This window comes from Anopheles stephensi, chromosome 3, assembly GCF_013141755.1.
Source record: "Anopheles stephensi strain Indian chromosome 3, UCI_ANSTEP_V1.0, whole genome shotgun sequence".
In the NCBI taxonomy this organism is placed as follows: Eukaryota; Metazoa; Arthropoda; class Insecta; order Diptera; family Culicidae; genus Anopheles; species Anopheles stephensi.
Window position 1 is genome coordinate 83,151,772 of NC_050203.1, and position 20,900 is coordinate 83,172,671.

A 20,900-nucleotide genomic window follows, 5' to 3' on the forward strand; every position below is an offset into this window, starting at 1 on the left:
TTGTGATTTTCTTGATGCAGGCAGGGATATCAACAACGGATACCTAATCTTATCAACGTTGGCTCAAGTGCCGCTTTTGTGAAGGGCCGGGCCGGGGAAGGTTTTCTCTTGCTGTGGACACATTTTCCGACATCGGTTTGAACGGTGAAATTCGTAATGCAACACGCTGGCTGAACATGGCGCAGCTGTGTCGATGGTTTGGTTTGGATTCGACACATCAGGCCTCCCGATGTATCTATGTCCCCGCTTGCCGGAGGTTGTTACGCTAGCTGGAAGCTACCGAAGCTGTGCTACGGTGAATGCAGCGAGAGGAACGTTGAGGAGCTAGGTTAATAGTCGTCGTATGTCACTGGCCCGGTGAAATGCCGTTTGAACTACGGTGACGGCGTGTACGAAGCGCATCCAATTACCATCCTACGGTCTGTTTGCTGGAACCTGCGTACTTGCCTGCCATGGGCATGAAGTTGGCACTTCGGTGCCATTCACCTTGTATGTTTATGTGGTTCCGGAAGAAATGAAGGAGGGAAGGTCGATGTTTTAGCCAAGCATAACTGTTGCCTAGGACCTTAGTGTAATATTTTGTGGACAGCAAGTCTTAATAGAATAACTGTTGTAAGGAGTTTGAAATCTTCATCCAACTGCTGGTGACAGGTTGAGGCCACTTCTTACAGTGAAATCTACTCTGAAGAAAAAGCTGTAGTCATCAGAAGTTGGCAATCATATATGCATAGCACTAGATCAAAGCAGATAAACCCAAGCAACGACTGAGATATCTACACTCAGATACCGCGAGCGTTATTTGTAGAAATTGCTGAACTGTAAAAGACCTCATCAACTGTGCAATTGTGTTGCTACCGTGCTGCTGGCGCAATGGTGCATCCGTTTGTTTTAGCAAGAAGAAGTAACAAAAAAAAAATGGCGTCCTCTGCGTGGATTACCGCCCGAGTTTTACAATGCAACAACCGACGCTTGTGCTACCTTTTTCTCGCACCTCTGCCCCGCTTAACCTCCAATGTCCGTTCCGCTTGTCTTGCCGCTTGATGAGTAAAACAATCCTTTCAGGTCGCACCGTGGTTTGCTAGTTAGAAAACACAGGTATTGCCACATTTCCTCTGGTAGGTTTGACAAAGCCATAAGAGACTCTGTTGGCGTATTCGAGAGGTCCCTAAAACCTCTGATGGTATGGGTAGTGCAAACTCTCTGAAGACATTTGGCCTACGAGATGCCTGCTGCTGCTGCTGCTGTGGTGGAGGCAACCACGAGTGCAGAATTATTGGAGCGAATAGGTCAAATTTCCAAAGCTGCCAAACGAAAGTGACCAGTATGCCCGGTAGAGATGGACATGGAAGTTTGAAAGTGTTTGTTTTGTGCTACCCGTTAATCCATACCAATTGGAGCGTTCAATCGATAAGATGCAAATCTCTCGTGGTGGTGCTATTGTGTTGGGCATTCCTTTGCACATTTGGTTTGGAGTGTGAATAATTTACTGGCTGTGTTGTGATTTAGTCTGAATGTGAGCTATTCATTTGCACGTATAGTACCCTTGCTCTGAAATACATAGGATCTGAGAGAGTAGGAGCTCTTGGGATATTTGCGATATCGACAACTTCTAGTTTTAATATCTGAAGGTGATCATTATTCCTGAAGTTCCAGCTCCGAGGCTGTATAGTTCTTCACGAGCATTATCTGGGGTGCTAATTGAGTCACAAAGATGTAAACCGTTAATTGGTGTCCGCAATATTATCTAACCGGATTGTAGCCAGAGCCCTCGTGTATCCGGGCGGGAATCGTTCATTAACGCTTAAACGTTCTGATCGTAAATCAATAAACCCACTCCACTTCCAATGACGGTCAGACCACCGTTAAGCGAAGGAATCCAACTAGGCTAGGGGTAAGCCATACGCAATGATGCTGAAGCTATGTGTAAGGGAATCATTAACAGTTCTTTTGCATCGTTGCATTTGAAGTGGAACGTACACGAACTGCTCCTATGAAGATGTTCCCACCGAAGGTCTCGTGTGCATAACTGTTTCGTTTAAGGTACAAATGACATCTCTTCTTTTCAATGTTTCCTTCCACTCGCTCTGCGACAATGTACAAGGTTTTGCTAACCTATCTCAAGAGCATCAAAGCAAATATGGTTGCAAATTGCCGGTGACCCTCTCCTTGATTCCGTTGTAATGTTCCGGACGGTCGGTGGGACTCATTAGAGGAACCCCAAAATGGATGGCCTATAATTTGAAGAGGTGTCTAAGAAACTATCCTTCAATCTGTGAACCCTGTTTTTTTCTCTCTGCTTCTCGGTGTTGTTTTATTCTGACGGCTGGTGAGCACCGAATGTGCTAGGGCCAAATTCTTGATTGCATAATAATAGACATCACAGACGACTTGATACCTTGATGCGCGCACCGGTTAATTTAACGCCACATTGCGCGTTTGTTTCTGCGCCGCCAATTATGCCTTTAACAGTTGACGAGCTTTAGATGTTCTGGGCCCGGGTTTGGAGGGAAGTTTTGTGAATGAACAAAAACCTCACCGTCATGCTACTGGGGGGCGGGTGGAGCAAGAATGTTTAGTCTAGTATGGTACAAGAATAGGATCACGTGTGTGCCTCCTTCCTATGGTTTCTCTAAAACTGTGTCAGTCGTTAGGGGTCAGTATGAGTTTGCGTTTTTTTTGTTTCCGTTCTGCGGTATGTTACCGCCTTCATTTTATCGTGCTCGATGACTCTCGGCATGCCGTTACGGTAGGAGTTTTCCCAAAAATTGTGCACACGTCGCCATGATTGATGTACGCCTCACAAATACGCCTGAGAATAACCTACAACGGAAAATGGCTTCGGTTGCGTGCGTGTGTGGTTTTATTAACCGGTAAGATGAATAGCAATATGACGATGATGAAATCGAACCTGGGATAGCTAACGGGAAAATGGCCAGGCCAACAGCTATTTTAACCAGCGCCTAGCTCATATCGGGATTTGATGACTTGACCAGCGAACGGTTTTCGCGATTAATCTTTGCGTATATATACTTTAGGATGAAATAGTGGGAGATCTGCAATTTGTTGAAGGAAACATTTTAACTTGAAAACAGTATTTAAGCCTGGAAAATCGAACCAACTTCTATCAAAAGCATTCCAATGGATCATTCGTCGTGATCTTTAATCTTCAGCCACGAAAAGACTTTGCATCTCAAAACATCTCAAGGTCTTCCTCTTAAGCAGCATTGGAATGTTTCAATGGATCAGCTCAATATCAGTTCAATAGCCCGTACACTACCACTCCCTGTGTTCGATGGGAGAATTCTCTTCTGGGATTCTCGACACACACTCCATCCAATCCTCGAGACGTTTATCGTCTCGTTTGATCATGCCCATCCATCAGCCGGTAATCAGTCGTCGTCGATCGGCTGGTTCGCTTCTTGTTTTACACCTTCTTGGACACGCGGGTTGCGCACAACACACGCACCCAAACCCCCCCTATAACCGTGGTCGATATTTCCCACCTGCCCTAGAGGTTCTCGTCTGTTTGTTCATTTTTCAAATTCCACCTGAGGTGCGTATAATCCGTGGCCAGGAAGTTGAAGTTTGAATGGAGGTGGTAGAATGCTTCCAGACAGATCAACACGATTGTAGCTTTGCGTTCGTGTGTGTTTGCTGAAGAGTTCGTGTGATGGTGTTCGATGAGATTCTTTCAACTGTGGAGCTACATTTTTCACTCTTACTGATCGCGAGTCGTGAGCTATCAATCGACAAGCAGCTGCTGGAGCGTTTCAATTTCATTTTCGCCGATCAAAGCAAAGTTTCCTTATGAATGGTGTTAATTTAACCCTTCGCACATATTTTTGAACAATTTTTGTGCGATATTTGCGGAACGTTCCTTAGCACGCCGCATCTCTTTAAGATATAAACAATTTTTCATCATGCATGTGTGCGCCTATTTTTATGCAACGTGCAATGCTTTTAATTTTCAATTTAAATGCTAACGTACTGCCAATGAGGATACACATCATGCTGAATAATAATATTGATTTGTGGTGCATAATTTCACTTTCAATCATTTTTTAACCTTTAACTGACGCATCATAAATCATATTGGTCTTGTGTTTTTGTGGCTTTCAATGCCAAATTTTCAGGGTCAATAAACGATTGCCTAAGTTTCCCTTAGTAACTGTGCTTGGAAAATGGAAAACACAGAGCAATCGGAACAACGGATCTTCGTCGATTTTCCCTCGATAATGCATAAAATAAAAGTATGAGCTATTTTTAGACTATTTTTTGGAGAGTGATAGATCGAAGCGTTTCGGCAATTTTTTTTACCACAATCGAATTTTGGTAAGCTGAAATTCTTCTGACGCATCCCACTTTGCTTTGCTGCGAAAGAAATCTCATGACATGTGTATTAATTAGCAAAACGCGGCATCTGTGGAGCGTCAAGAGTGCGAATAAAAATGTTTAGATAAATTCGCGCAAGATCGACGAAGTGGTGGCGTTGGAGCATCAAATGCGAATAAGTGGTTGTTTACGTGTCGTTTTAAGGTACCGTTGTAAGGCAAGCTGTATTCTATCCAGCAAGTTCAAGGTTTAAATTTTAGAGGGTGAGTTTTAGAGGGTAACATTCTTGGAGGGAACCGATTCATACGTCTCATGTTTCTAATAAACTTAAGCTTCGTAATTATACTAAAATAGAAATTAGACCAAATTTATCAAGCCAAAAAAAAGTAACACAAATGCAATAACAAAAAATTGAGTGTGAAGCTAATGCGTCACTTATTCGTTCTAGTTAGTTGCCCAATTTTCATTGATCAATTTGGAACGATCAATTTCCGGACAATCGCATAGAAAACGTGGCCGCTCGCAACCTTGAGAGAGTGAGAGAGAGTGCTTGAGAGGGGGCGAGGAGAGTATGGCAAGGGAGGGAAGTGGGGCCGTCCATTTGGTATATCAGGCCCGAAATCAACCTTGAGGCCTTAACTGGGCAGTGAAATTCAATCCCTAACAAGCTCCGTTCCCGATACGCGCCTTATTTGTGGTTTCGGTGCATTTTCCTCTCCAGTTTCTGAAGTTTGCCGATTTGTGCTAACGAGCTCGGAAGAAGGAAACTCCCCCCCCCCCCCCTCTCAAACACCCTTTAGGGGGTGGGAAGAAAACGGGGTGGAGAAAGCAGCGGGGAAGAGGGAGAGAAAAACTTTGGTGGGTCGCGATACGCTTTCACCTGTTTGGGCCGTTTGGGCGCACGACGACGACGATGATATCGGTCCGAGAAGGGCTTGCAATCGTACGTTTCTCCTGCTCGTACGTGGCCATACTATCGGGGCTCAAGTGTTCGGCTCAGTTTACTTCGATTTTCTGTGTGCACGACGTTTGGTTTACCCACTGACCTACCGACCGGCTCGACGATATCTTGATGTTTGTTTATACACCTTCCTGTCCATTTGCTTGCTGTTATCGATCGTCGATTTTTTTCTCATTTCTTTTCTGTTCTCTACACGCTCTCCACAGATACTGCTGAAGCTGGGCATTGTCGTGTACCGGGCACTCGACTACAACCTGCCCACTAGCGAAGACTGCCAGATCTCGCACGAGCTCGAGGAGCTGATCGACTTCATGACATCCGAAGGTAAGTACATCGCACGAGACGAAGCGGCTCAGAGTTAATGGATGTCCCGGGATGACCTAATTGTGGGCACGGATGAAGGTTGATGATGGGCTCGACCCTCCGTTCTTTCTGCAACCTGCTGCTGCTACACGGAGATTCGTCCACTGGCGTGAGATATTTTCATTCAGGTCTTTTCAACCTCCGTCGGGCATAATCGATCCCGGTGCTTCTTCTTGACGGTACAGTTTTCGACCGTTCATCATATGAGTAACAGATCGCAACGGCGACGCAACATGAGAAAATAGCTCTAGGCGATCGCTGCGCGAAACTGCATTGTGTCGAGAGCAAGCTCAAAGAAGAAGGCGAGACCTGGTCGTCCCATTGCCGAGAATATCCGGCCGAATCCTGCACCACTGGGTTTGTCAGTTTGTGAGGTGCGTTCTGCCCCCCACCGACTGCATACATTTGTTGTGGTGCGTGGTTCACCACACAACCGTTTGCTTTCTTCGTTCCCATGTCACAGAACACTGTGGTCGTGAGCAGTTGGTGGAGGTCAGGAACAGCCTCAGGAAACATGACGATCCGGTACTCGCGAGGACAGCAAGAACGGGAGACGGGCAGAGCACACACATTAGCTTTCGTTAATGATCAGCATGATGAAAATGATTACAGGCAGTTACGGCCACGGCCAGAAACCACGGGGGAAAGAATAAGAGTAGTTTGGGGGAGAATGTTGTGTGTGTGTGTGGTTCGTCGCTTGCCGTGCGTTGATGTCTTGCGTTTGCGTGATTTCTTTGTTGTTTATCACATTCAGTTCGTTTGGTGGTTTCTGTTGCCTCTGTGCTTTTTTTTCTCCACTGCGTCAGACTAATGCGTTCATTTTTCATGTTTAGCATGAAAATCGTGGGAAAAGGTAAGAGAACGAACATGCCCTGGTGGCTTCTTTGGGTGCACGGTTCGGCTATTTCCGGCAGTGTTTCACGATGTGTGTCTTTCTAATGATTTTGCCTCGATGGATAACTGCAACACCTACGGTCGGAGTTAACGATTTAAAGGTGTTTTAAAGTGTGGTTTTTAATTAGTTTTATCTGCTACTCAGCTAATCCTCGGTTATCGTTCCCCGAAGATGTCAGTGGTGCTAATTATGCGACATGTACTGCACACGCTCATTTGCTTTGTGTACAAGAAATTATTATGTGTGAACTATGCGGAGGTTCAGGCTGGAGTTTTCTCAGGCCTCTTTCCAATAGATCCACCAACTCTTCAGGAAAAAACTATATTTCTCCAACATCTCCGTATTGCCAGAGAAACATTGAACATGCTCTTTACTCTGTCCTTGATTTTCACCACCTTTTCTTTGTTAACTCCGAGACAAAAGCGCACCCAAAGCACGGCCCGAAAGCGCACGCGTAATGTATTCCGGACTGCCGGTTCCGGCTGAAGGTGTCAGGTGAAGTTTTCCAACATTTCCATAATTTACCTTTTGCCGCACATCGTACGCGGGGCGCTGAGTAATTTTCATACACATCGCGCTGTGTTTTCATTATAAGTTTGGGACACATTAAACCTTTTTCTTTCCTTTGCGTGGGTGGTGTGAAATTCAATGCCGTCAGCAGCGAAGCAACTACTGCTGCTCTGCTTGAGTGGTGAATGAACTGGAGAATTTGTTATGCTGAGCAGAAGCTTTCTATCGCGTTTCAGCCGGCCCCATGCGGTTAAGGTCGGCAACCTTGCGACTGTTTATATTTTAAATTTTTTGAGGAAGGTGGGTGGGAAAATGAGGTTCACTATCAAAGACAGAATGAAATATGAATGAGTTTTGTTTTCGGGATGAAGTTCCTTAAGTTGTATTATGCAATGCAAGCAAAATCCTTTTAAGGTATGTTTGGGGCCTCTTTGTTGGGATTCCAGTGGATCTTAACGTTCAATATTAATCCACTCTCTCGAAGAATATATTTATAAAAGCATAGAATGAACAAACAAACCATGTTTGGAATTTTAATGGACTGTTGCTTGGCTGTTTGATTAAGCAGATCGATCGAGACCTCACACCGTCTAAGTTTAAGAGGTTGTTTACCAAACCCAAGCATGCGGTACCTTCAAAATCTTTCTGTTTTCTGCATACTTGGCGTCTGAATCCCCATTGTTGGTGCTCATATGGATTCATCAAAATCTATCTCTATTTCTAAACTATGTTGATGCCATGACAATAATATGACTGATGTGTTTTTGTCCAAAAATGCCTGAAGAGATTGTCCAATATTTTTTTTAGAAATTATAAGAAAATCCTGCAGGTTCCAGTTTGTTCTGGAATGTACACAACCCTGAAGAAATTAACGCAGACCTGTAGCTGCAAGCACATGCTAAACATCAGCGGGTGCCTTGAATTAAAGGGCGAAACATTTTGATTCATATGCTCACATTTGAGACATGTTGTAGCGCAATTTATTAAGACCTTAATAAACTACCCCCTGACTAGTGTGGCTGTGGTCCGATTGAGTAGGAAGGACCAGCGCTTCAGCCGTCGATCGATGGTCACGATCTTTTTGGGCGGCTTATTACTACACCCTGGTATCGATTGCGATTAGGTGGGTTTTTGCTATTGCCCCGGTAGTTGCTGCAAGGGTGTGGTTCACGGATCTTGGCAACTCGGGCAGACCGAATATTAGTATAATTTCACACATTCAATCACACGGGACACGTGAACTGAGAATCGACACAAGCGCCAAAACCGGGAAGGTAAATTGCGGCGGTGACCTTCACGATAATGGAAGCCTCAGGGTAAGATTGATATTTTATTAAATTCACCGCGCCACAGTTGTGTACCAATGCCTGGCGTACCAAGTAGCCTTGGCTGGGATTCGACTCGACCCTGCCATATTTGGTAGTGCAGTTGATAACTTTTTCAACGCTCGCTGTTGAAAGCAATATATTAATTACTTAATGGATAATGTTAACAAAGTTGCCAAACAAATTGACATTGGGGAAGTAAAGATTGGTCATGATATTTCCATTCTCGCGAGGAAGATAACCTTTAGATATGTGCAAGACTTTTCGGAAGGCTACAAGCGTATGGCCATGCTTCTTGCTAGGGTCTTTAAGGCAAACAGCTTTGAGCATTATTCTACCTTACCTTTCGACATTCAAATCACAGAAGGAGGAAAAAAAAGTTACCGAGATTCAATGCAAAAAAAACGGAAACGCAATCCTACATGTCCCGTGCAAAACGCAGCCAGCAATGACAGGCGCACGCGAATGAGCGGATGTTGGAAGCAACAACAAAAATCTAAGGGCATTCGTGAAGGTGTGTAGTGTGTTGTGGTTGCGCGTACAGCACCCGTTCGTGAGGTATGGAAGAAAAATGGGCAAAACGATCTACTGAAAACTGTAACAACAATAAATACATCACACACCGGTCTGACTCGGGTTGACCGAGAAAAGTAAAAAAAAAGGAATAAATCCCCTGGCTGGCTGGCATTGCATCGAGCGGTGGTCCGACAACCGCTTCATCATACACCATGGGGAGCACTTGTGCGCCACCGACATGCACCACTAGGTGGACTAGGGCAAGCCCATCCATCGCACCCAATGCTGCAGGTTCCTGCCGGCAGGTCGAGCAAAGCGGCCAACCGGATAAAGGGCGTACTGTGTGCGTGTTGTGCGCTAGATGAAATGTGTGACCGTTGCAGTTTCGATGCACGGTTGCGTTTAATGTTGCATGAGGCGCACGATCGTACCAAGCGACCCAGTAAAACCGTTCTACAGTGACACATAGAACAGTTGCTACAGAGTGTGCAGTTGAACCCCGCGAGTGGTCGGCTGGGAATTGCAATGGGAAGAAGTATCGTGTGAGATGAAGTTTTGCTATTTTCTTACACTGTTATGCTGCAGTACAGTTTGGTTGTTGAGCAGAGGGAAAAGGAGAAAAAAAACAGTTGGGGTTCGTAGCTTAACCATCGTTGAAATCTTTCATATAAGCGGGCACGATACAACTCGTTCACCTGCGTTTGGTTGCATCGCAGTTCTAGCGGTTCTGTTTGTTTTTTTTCTGTCTACGCCCGCGAAAAACGCTTTATGAATGAGTTGTGCCGAGAGTCTGTGAGTGTGTGTGTGCGTCAAAAAGGGAAAGAAAAACCGTTGGAGCTTTGAAAAGTGACAGCTGAACAAGATGCATTCGTGAACCGGGCAAGTATTTTTTTGTTGCTGTCGTCCGCATCGTCTAGGCCACGGTAGACCATTTTCCCAAGGGTTAGTGAACCTCATGCATGCAATCGGTGATCAGTGAAAAGCGGCAAAGAACTTGTTTAGTTTCTCTACTTCTGCTGCTGCTGCTGCTGCTGTCGGATGCCGGCCGAGGTTGTGCGCCGGGTATGATTCATTGGAATTTGGAGCGTGTGGTGTTTGGGGACAATTTGCATACATTGCACAACACCCGTTAGCATTTCTGCGTTCTGTAGCGGTGCGCCATAGGGCGGGTGTCAGTGGAACACGAAAATAAGTGTGGCACCACGCCGAACCACCAAGGGCTGCAAACAAGAACCTTCGCGGGTGAAGAAACACGACTTGGCATGAAGTTTCGCTTGCACGAATAGAACATGCGGCGTGAATGTGTTTCGCACACACTTGCACATGCTAAAGATTTATCGATTTTGGCAGGTTTACTGCTGGAAAACAACACACATCAGCACACAAGGACCAGAACGTGCCGTGCTGCATGATAATGGCAATCGTGTGTGTGTGTTTGTGTTCGTCGGGTGTGTTGCAATTGCCCGTGTCACACCGTACTTAGGATTCGGTTTCTTCTGAGTGGCGGTGTAGGAGTACGCGATTGATTGATCATTTATAAGCGGAAAGACATGATGGAAGGAACAAAATCCATAAAAGCCGAGACCGAGAGCTCGAGCAGACACACACAAAGCGCAAAAAAAACCAAGCCGTTAGAGGGCGATGAAAAAAACCACAAAAGGAAGGGCCGCTGCCAAAGGGGCGCAAGGGTTATTACTCAGCGCAGTAATTGATAGATATTGTGTGGCAATGATTACGGACGGCGCCCATTATTTGTAATGGCGTTAAATAGACTATTGTGAATGAATTTTATGTTTGACGTTCTTGTTGTCACTGGGTTTGTTTGGTCGTTGTGGACGTATCGCGTACGGTTAAGTGCTTGTAATCGAATATATATTTTTTATTATCAATGACAGTACTTGTTGGGTTTTAATGGGCAGTCGTGAAATGGATTTGCGGCAGTGTGGTTTAACGTAAGCTTTATGATTTCATTCATGGAAAGCTAATGAATTACGTGGGAGTTCGGTATGTACAATACCTTGATTTGAAACTAATGTTTAGGTCCTCAGACAATAAGGCGGTCCTGGAGGTCTGGTGAGTTGGCAAACAAGGGTCCTCTCGTGACATTGCTCGTAACACATTGAAACACTCGTAATTCATCAAATTCGATTCGGTATGGGAATCGATGGTGTATTGCTTTCCAATCTTGACTTCATCTACGCCATAAACGAGAAAGGAGAGAAGCCAGGCTATACGATAACTTAAGGATTTTTACGGCGTTGCATATGGCATGTAAAATAAACCCACCATTCTCTTTAGTGTCCTAGTTATAGAAGAGATAGTTGACATAAATTTTAAAACTGTACAAATCTTGACCAAGTGATATCTCTTGAGCAAGATGGCAGAGCTTTACCTTCACTGAGCATACGACAGAGTAATACTATATGATTTGATGAGTTCTTTTGGAATCCTGATCGACATGAACAGACATTGTTAGGCTTATTAGAACTACCACCAAAAGCCTGGTGCAGGACGCGAAGGATTTCGTGACAGCTGAAGCTGATTCACAAATAGTCCTTGTACTAACATAAGTCTTCATGACGACATGGACCTCTGTTGAAGTCTGGGGGCAAAGCTCTTGGCTGTGTTGGAGAAGATCTTGCTCAGAAGTAAGCAAGACAATTAAGTCAGATAGAAAATGGGATAAATTGTGAACTAATGCACCATTTAGTTACAGATGCTCCCTTTTGAAGCTTTATGCTCTAAGCACAGAAGCTGCCTAAAATTCTATAACTGTTTTCATGACGCTTTCAATGAATTGAAATGTTTATTTGAAGTAGTCTTAATGTTGTATGCATTGCATTGAATTTCTAAAATGAGTACCGTTGCTTGATTGGGATAGTAAGGGCTTCATTACTTCATTCCCCTCTAAGCAGAAGACCTTACACAAAAATTTTAACTAGTAAACAGGTGGAACGATTTAATCTTCGTTCTAGGCAGCTGGAAAGATAAACATAATCACCCTTACTTCCCACAGTGCGATGAAAGATACATATGTTTTTGATTAAATTTAATATCTACTTCATAAATACCGAGTCTTTTCGGGAGGGCAGAGCCTGCCTGGTGGCACATATTTGTCTCTCGTTAGTTCAAGGTGAGTTTGTTTGGGTGATGTTTGTTTTGTCTCTCTGTATGCTTCCATGGGCCCTTTTCCCCCGCTTGTTTTGGGGGTTGGTTATGAGTCGCGGTATTCGCCCGACCGTTAACTGACTCAGTTTCTTATAGCGTAGTTGCAGCGCATAACATAAATAATGCATTAGTGCTGTTAGCTCATACCATTCTCCATTAGCCAATTGGACTGGACTCCACCTTCTCTGCTGGTGTTTGAATTGAGCGTCTAAAAACAAAACAAAAAAAAGCATTCCGGAACACTCATGGCTATCAGGAAAATTTTCGTAGCAATTTCAAACCCCATTTAGTGTCTCTTCCGTACCTCAGGCCAAACTGAAATCGCTCCACGATCGCTCAGATGAACCGCGGCACGGTGGGATAAAAATGCGTGTTTGCTCTGTGGGTAGAGGGCGAGTGCCGAGGAACTACACTATCTGGAATGTTAGGACGTCGTTTATCTGCCTATTTTCAAATCAACAGCCCCTGCAGTCAATGGCGATAGGCGAGGAATATAATTCACGGAAAGGATCGCCGAGCATAAGCATCGCGCGCGCGGCACAAGTTATGGGATCATTTATTAACATTATCGCTCTCAACACGGGGTGAAAAACGGTTTCCTCCTTCCCCGAACGTTGAACGTTGGTCTAGTGAGGCTGGTCCTCGGTGGTTTTCGCAGGCATCCTACTCCCGATGTGCAACCTGCGCCTCTAAGCTATACACGCTCCGGGTGCGACTCGCATCCGAGATCTGCACTCTAGTAGGATGTCTGGTGTTGATTTTGAATATTGTGCCATCATTAACCAACAGTATCAGTGAAGGAGAAAGGAATGCAAATCTGCATCCAGAGATTGTGCATACGGAGTGGGAAGAGTGCGCAAGATAATAAATTCGATCTAATCCAACCAATAAACGCGACCGTTAGTGAACGTGGCGAGGCGATAAGCGATGGGCGCTCTTGAGGTGAAACGAGAAATTCCTTCTGAACTGCATGAGAGAGGGATGTTGGAAATAATTGTCTGGTGCCGTGACCAGGATAAAAATCAAACAAATTGGTTGAATGCTCTTGAACGTTGGAACTAAAAACTGATGATTAATCATCATTGGGTTCGGTGTATTTCGTGATTGGCCATATCCGTGCTGAGTGTGTATAGATTTTTGGAGCATCTCTCTTGGGACCTAATCGATCAGAACTCTTATCAATGCGTGTCAATCGAGAGTATTTGTCTAGTTTGAAGCGCGTTGCATTCTATCGTCCAATTCTGTAAAGAACTGATCGAAAACATCTCTCATGTTCTCTTATGCCTTTGCTTTTCCTCCCCCAGATAACGACGACGAAGGTATCGAGCGTGACTCGGAAGAAGTGGAAGAGGACCTGGTGACGGTCGACAGCGACGATGACTGCAAGCCCGGCAAGGGATCGCTCGGCCTGGAGGTAGTCAGCGTAGCCGCCAACGGTTGCGGTGGCGGTGAGCGAAAGCATCTCGAAACCAAAGAACTGGATCACGTGCTGGAGGTGAGTGTGAAGATATTCGGGGTCCTGGTCTGGAACAACAAAAAAGCCTTGCCGCCTGTTTCGCGGTTCATTGGTCGATGAATGTGGCCTTTCTCTCAGAGCGTTGCACGCTTTGTAATCGAGCGTCTCGTGTGCCTGGTGCGATTGATCTCCCCATCGTAAGGCGTCCGAAAGGGTTGTCCACCATCGGCGTCTCCAGAGACAGCCGAGATGACCGAGAAATGGGTGAAGGTGTGTGTACACCACTAAAAGGAGCGCTCTAAATTGTATGGAAATTGTGTTTGTGCGTCCTGCGACGAGCGCTGTGTGCTGCGAAGTAAGCTACCGGGGGTCGATCATCTGTGGGGTGGTGAAAGCACTTCTTCACTCGCCGTCGAACAATCGTATCAGAAGGAAAGTGTTTTTCTTTCGGGTTTCGGTTGGACGCGTCGTATGAACGATTAATTACGAGCACAAAAGATTCGACCTTTTCTCCCTTGGTGTGAGCGTATCCTTTCTCTTCGTTAGGAAATCGTTGAAGCACCGGTGGCTTAGAGACATACTTTAGGCGGCTACCTTCAAAATTGTGTACGTACACGAGCCTCGTCTAAGGTTCGGCGATTCCTAATCTAATTCAAGGAACCATGCCATTCGTTTGTCCGTGTAGTGACATGCTGCGCTTTTATGTCTGGACTTGTTTCTGGTGTGTGAAGTTGGTGTGCCTACTTGTTTGAGATGAAGATGAATTGATCATGGAAGACTGTTAAAAAGCTCTCTAAATGAAGACACGGACTTTGGTGTTGTGGTTTGGACGAGAATATTTCTCACAGGGGCTAGTGTTGGCTGTTTGGAAGTTAGACGAATGAATCATTAAAGTTCGATCTACTGAGGATGAGCTTATGGCCAAAAACGATAGATTATACAAAATTCACTCAGTCTCTTGCAATGAGCTTCTAGTGGCATATCTCTTATTGCATCTATAGTAATCCCTCTTCAAACGCTTGCCTCGGAAGTGATTAAAATCGAACCTTCACTTGCAGCTAACGATCGTACGCGTTCTGTTTCGCTTTTAATCGAAGCTCCCATTTTTTCTCAACCATCCCATCACTCACCGGCTTGTCAATAGACTAGCCGCTCGAGTCCTGCTTTTCGACGTGCGCCACATTCCGGACCAGCTAATTGGGAAGCTTTTTTTTTGCTAGTTGTTGTTTCATTTCGCCCGCCAGAAAGCGAGAACCACTCTCATGCGTTTGTCTTCCTGCAACCATGATGGGATCACTCCCCAGACACAAAGTTTCGCCCATTTCCTCCCCCCTTGCTAAGCGTGCACCAATTTTCCCGCGATCGAGTGAGAAAAAGTGAACGGTTGGCGGTTTGCGCGTCGGTTGCTTGATGTCAACGAGTGAAAAAGGAGGCTGATCCGCACGTTGAATGAAGTTCGGTACCGACGGGCCGGGCAACTAATTTTCGTACCGCCCGGTGTTGTGTACGCATCCAGCGCTTTTTCATGCGAGCAGACGAACTTCTTGGAAAGGGAGACGTGTGTGTGTATAAGGGACAGGGTACGACTTTTCCCTTTTTCGTGCGAGTTGATGAGTTGGACGTTAGGAGGAAAATACAGATTACTGCCAATTTCCTTCTCCGTTTGTCGGGGTTTGTGAATGTTGTGTTGGCTGTTGAGGAAAAGGGTTGTTGGAAATGAGCAAACGATCTCTCGTAACTCTTCGGCCGAGATCCGTGAATGGTTTTCTAAAGTAATCGTGGGAACCTTAGGAACATGACTAGCAGGATGAGAGACGCTAGAAGATTCATTTCCGGACGTTAGGTGATGGGAGGAAACGTTTAGTAACGTATCGTTTGCGAGGATTGATGGGTGGCGTTGCTTGACAGGTATTACATAATCCTGAGCGATCACGGTGGATGTGTCACCTTCACAGTGTCCTTGGAAATCTATTTTCTCTGAACTTGACCAAATAGTTGCGATTGTTTGTAGTCACTTAGTGTGAAGCAACTTTTAAAGGGGTTCTCCATTAAAGTTGTCCTACTGCAGCTCTATTGCATAAAAATGATACCGGCACGTATTTTATTGCGCGTCTACTTCGTTTGTTCGCTCGAGGCGCTATGACACGGTTTGTTACTTTGGTGCTCCAGTCCATCTTCTGCTTTCATCTTAACCTGTGTGTGGTCGATAGAGGCGGCCAAGGAAAACCAAACAATCGGGCCTCGCGTTTTGCCCCCAACTGCAAGCGCCCAGTGAGGTGGAAAAAGGTGTTGAATGAACGTTGAGATATTGGTTACGGTTGGCTGGAAACGGGATGGAAAACTCAGCGCGCTCAGGACGCTCATCTCATCATGCTCTTCGCATCCAAACTCTTCTTCTGTAGCTTTCATTAGATTAGCCTGAAGTTTCCAATTGATACGGGGCGTTAATGTCGGCTAGACACCAAAACTAGACAACCAAACTGTGTCTTCATCACCCTTTTCTCTGGGTTTTATTGTTCTCTTCTTCCTACCGAAGATTATACTCTTATGCTAATGGGCACCACAAACTACAGCGGCCGCACGCCAGCCTATTTTATGCAATCCTTATGCAAACAAGAGAATCACTTTGTACACAGGTACGTGTGTTACTGAGGTAGACTTATGCACCCCGGTGCAAAGGAGCACATATTTCTCTCTTTCCATTCCGACCGAGACCGTAACGAGGCTTGAATCATGAATCCGTCGAGCGTAAGATATCCATTCTCCCACGCATCATTGTCGTTTTGTTCACGAAGCTAAATTACGAAGCTGTGGGCCGCATTGGCTACCACACTTTACGACCAGCAAGGCAATCGAAAAGCGCTTCTGATAATGAGCCCAGCGGCCCGGTTAGTAGGGGTGGGTTTCGGAATATTAGTCCTTCCGTTGCCAATTTTAACAATGAAATCAAATCAACCACCGCGGTGGGTGGAAAAAAGTGAAAGTGAAAAACTGCCAGCTGATTGAAAGCTGTGATGGTCAAAGCGAAGAAAGAGAGGCAGAAAAATACACATCTCGAAAACGCAACTCCCCAACAATTCCACTTGAGAGTGTGCCCACCCGGAGAAGCTGGAGGCATGGCAGTGGGAAGCGTTCATCCACACTTCCGTTTAAAGTTAGAGCCTCAGACGCCAGCTCATTACATCAGCGGAACCGATTCGGCGCTTCCGAGATGGCCTTGGAATTCGCGAATGATTGAAGCGGAAAGCAGAAACGGGAATGACATAAAGTAAGTTACGTGTGTGCGCGCGCGCGCGCACTTCTGTCAGTGAGAGAATTCTTCTTGTGGAGGTGGCCTCATTGAAGGCAGTGGACGTTGTACGTATGAGGGCGTCAAAGTTGGCTTCGCCGATGATTCGCACAGGAACGGTGTTTCTTTGGTGTCTCTGAAGCTGTTGTTCGGCCATAGTGGTAGCGGTAAAGTACCGGTATGAGTACAGCTTGTACGCATTGTTTGCTCTGACACCTCAAGATACCGGAGGTGGAGTTCCTCTGGGCCGATGGGCGTAATAAAAAATGGCAAACAAACGGCCTGCAGTTAGGGAGTTTAACTTCTGCATTGGCAGGTCAACTATTTGGAGCGATGTAAGAGACTCAGGAAAGTAGCAACTGTTTTTGTGAAGCTTCTGGTGAGCTCTCTGGAAGTCATCCACGCGTGTAGTCGGTTGTTTGCTGTCCCATGCTAACGGTAGAACTATTGATTTAGATGTTCCCGGACACGTTGTTTGTTCTATAGCATCTTCAGTTTACCTTCGTTTCTGCAAGCAATCATTTGATGAGTTGTTATTGTGAGTTATACGAGCTAGTCAACAGGTTGCTCACTACTATTGACATATCTTTCGTATTTGTTCTACGGCACACCGATCAAGAAGAAATTTCTTGCGGAGTTCTTACCCTTCTTAGTGTGATGATTCGCATTCCATTGGCCGTTCTAACAAGACTATGTTAATTTCTTAACGTCCTGGAACCACCATCCACCGGTGTGTGAACTATGCGCTCGGGCTTTCCGAGGACGTAGATAAATTACATATTAATTACAACCATCAACCACTGTGCAGTGGACGGCTCAATTTTGCAGCCACTCCTTAGAGGCACGTCGTCAGTGATTGGCGGCGCCGCTAACAACAGCGAACGAACGAACCAGACATGTTCGCGGTTAACTTAGTATCCATATCGTTCTCGTTCTCCTTGCGCACCCAACCTGTCGCCGATTAGATTCTAGGCATGCGGAAATCGTGAAGCGTGTGTACGTTGTAGCCGCGACAGTGATTTATGACGGCATGAGGTGACGCTTCGTTGGAGCCGGCGGTGGGAACTTTAACTTTCTATTTCTACGTGTTCAGAAGAATTTGTGTTGATTCTCCGCCGTGCGTGTGGTTGAAATATCGGTCCATCCATCCATCCAGCCACTTTGCGCTTTGATTCATTATATTTGTCTATCAAAACGCACTCCACAAAGTTAACAAGACATCATCAGGTCGTTTGAAGCTAATATCGTACCAGCGTACAACAAAAGCATTATGATCGGATACGGAGGAAATATTTTATCATGCCCTTACGAGGCCCTGCTCAAACAGTGTTGACCTACTTATCCGAACCGTTTAACCTTCGACATCAATGGAACCAATCGGTTCGTTATGGCGCGGGATACCTCCGGTCGCCAAGTAGGTCCACACAATCGATTAGACTCTGTACGTCGGAGAGAAAGCGGTAGGGAAAACTTCTAATGAGCCTTTGGATGAGTACCGCGGGACCGAAGAAGATGTATCGTTGGTTCCGTCGGTACAGCGGCCCGAAGAGCTGTAAGTGCTTAATGAAAATAAATTACTCATAAATTTCCCATCGACGTCCGGAACCGGCGTGTGTGTGTGTATCGATCATGCTCTCTCAACTCCAAGCTGAGCTAAGCGCATATTGACCTCCTCCTCACGGAGGGTCTTGATCGGTTGTTTGAATCTCAATTTGGACGTGGATCTGTAATAAAAGCAACCCTGCGTTGGCCCATATCTTGTTACAAAATTAATTAGCGGCAGAATTTACTACTTCATCCGGAGCTCGTTTAGAGCAAAGTTGCTTTTGATCCAGAAGTAGGACACGGCGGTAATGAGTAGTTTTGCTTCAGGAATCATGTCGAATGAACAACAACAAGCTATCCTCTCACTATGCGAAACCATAGACGACCCAGAACAACAGCACACGTTTTCCGTTTGCAAATCATTCATCTTCCCCGAATACACAGAGCGTCGCCTGTCGGTGAGAGATTAAGTCATAAACTTTCTCCTAATTCGATCAAACGCCGATCGTCACGGCATGTTTCGCATGCCATGATGTTGTTGTGCAGATTTCACCTTCTCCAATCGGCTGATGATGGACGATCTGAATGATTGATCAGAAATAGGTCTGTCCGATAGAGAGAGGTTTGCCTGTTCGGTGGAATATTTTATACTTCATTAGGAGGGGTGCGTTTTTTTTTGGCACTGGATCCACAACATAATGAAGATATCTTCTCCTTGGTTCAGCGATAGAAAGAGATGGTGGTGCGTTGAAAAGTAGAACATCTTCTGGACTCCGCTAGACACATCCGGAGGTCATTATGGGGCACTCGGTGACCGTGTAGGGAGGATTATCCGCTTTTAAGTAGTGCATTTGGGGGGTGAGCTGGCGGGTAGTAAAGTGCTTATTGGCCTATTTTCGTAGGTCATCGTGGATGCATCTTGCACGGAAAAACTACCGTGTCCAGATTCGTCTGCTTAGGTACGGCATGTCTCAGACCGTGAGCAAATGAGCGAAAAGTCCGGTAGCTGATCGGATCGGATTTTTATGGGTAATAATTTAAAATTAGCATAATTTAATGATCGAAGTTGCTCCGGACCATTCAGACAAGATTTGTTATTGGTCGAGAAACCGAATCGCGGATCATGCCGGGACACCACCAACCCAGCCATCGATTGATCGCCCGGTTTATGCCGGGTGGTTTCGGCATGATTTCTTACTTTTGATGGCTTTCCTCTTTTCACTCCACGATGGGCGATGTTATTAGGCCTTCTCTCTCCCTCTCCCATCCCAAGCTTGGGAGTTATTTTCGTAAGATTTACGACGGTACGAACTGCTGGATCAGGGGAGTTCTTCTCGGATGCGATACCGGATGCTGGTTTGGAGTTGGACCGAAAGTTGGAATGTTTGTCTGCAGAGTTGCTGAAGTTTGGAACCTTGGTTGGCGCTTAAGCTTTCGAGAAACATGACATCCTCAGCTACCGATAGGAGGATTTAGACTTTACCCCGGGCTAGGCAAGGCTTCGGCGGTAGTTTTTGAGGGATTTAGTTGTCTGCATAAATTTTCGGACCAAACACCCGGCGATCGCGATTTCGTGGATGGAGGCTCAGACAGATTCATATTTATGGAAATTTGTCTACCAAAGGTTAGGAAGTACACACCAGCGAAGGAAAACAAAGGTTTAAAAATGATTTTTGTATGTCGATTTCCTGTAGAGTGTAATGAAGAAGTTTTCCGCTCGCTTGAGCATCACGAATGTCTCCATCAAAGAGATTTTTCCTTGTATCGCTTTCCAGCCTAACACATTTGCATGAAGAGCGCATTTCATAACGGAACTGAGCCACTAAACGCGACTACACCCTACCGTTTTATCGTGCATAAAAATAGGCGGAAAACAATTTTCCCAAAAACGAAATGCGAGTGGAACAAAACAAAAAAGACATTATTCTTCGACGAAATTTATTCCACGGTTCCGTTCCGATAACGTTCACAATTGCGTGCCTTGCTTTACCGTTTTTCCTTTTTTTTGTGTTTCTTTTTGGGGTGGAAAAATCTTCTGACGTCTCCGTTGTTGTTGAAGCTACGAGGAAATCTTTTGTTCGGAGACAATTTTACCGAAAAGAAAATAGCCGTTTTTCCATCGGTACCGCGCTGTAAAGTATGTCGAATGCTCGAACGGTGCAGAAGGAAATTTGGCCAGTTCCCAACTGCACCGTCACCATCGGCTGATCACTCAGGCCGTGTGGACGGCATTTTTCTCCCTTTTCTTTTACTGTACAGTGAGTTTGTTTCCTTTTCTCTTTGCTTTTGTTGATTTTCCACCTACAGACCGGCGTTGTTGTGTTTGACTCGTGCCGACAAACGTAACCGAAAATGGGAAATTACCTGGTTTTGATTTAAATTACTCAATCGGTACACTCCTCCCTCACCAACCTCCCCCCCCTCCTCCCCCTTTTTCCTTTTATGCCTTCTTTCTTCCCTCCGAAAAAAGACATCCACGCCCTCGAGGAAGTTAATTCCCGGTCGAGTTCTCGTTGGCGGGGATTGGCCTTCAAGGTCTT

At 45.5% G+C, this 20,900-nt stretch overlaps 1 protein-coding gene across 9 annotated transcripts in view; it reads left to right on the forward strand.

Annotated features, from left to right (window-relative positions):
- LOC118513755 (protein spire) overlaps positions 1 to 20,900 on the forward strand; it is a 122,917-nt gene that overhangs the window by 49,839 nt on the left and 52,178 nt on the right. For all 9 annotated transcript variants that reach the window (XM_036059923.1, XM_036059922.1, XM_036059925.1 and 6 more), the window contains 2 exons: positions 5,500 to 5,617; positions 13,375 to 13,565. In XM_036059923.1, coding sequence (XP_035915816.1) covers positions 5,500 to 5,617; positions 13,375 to 13,565 — 309 coding nt within the window. The remainder of the gene's footprint in view (positions 1 to 5,499; positions 5,618 to 13,374; positions 13,566 to 20,900) is intronic.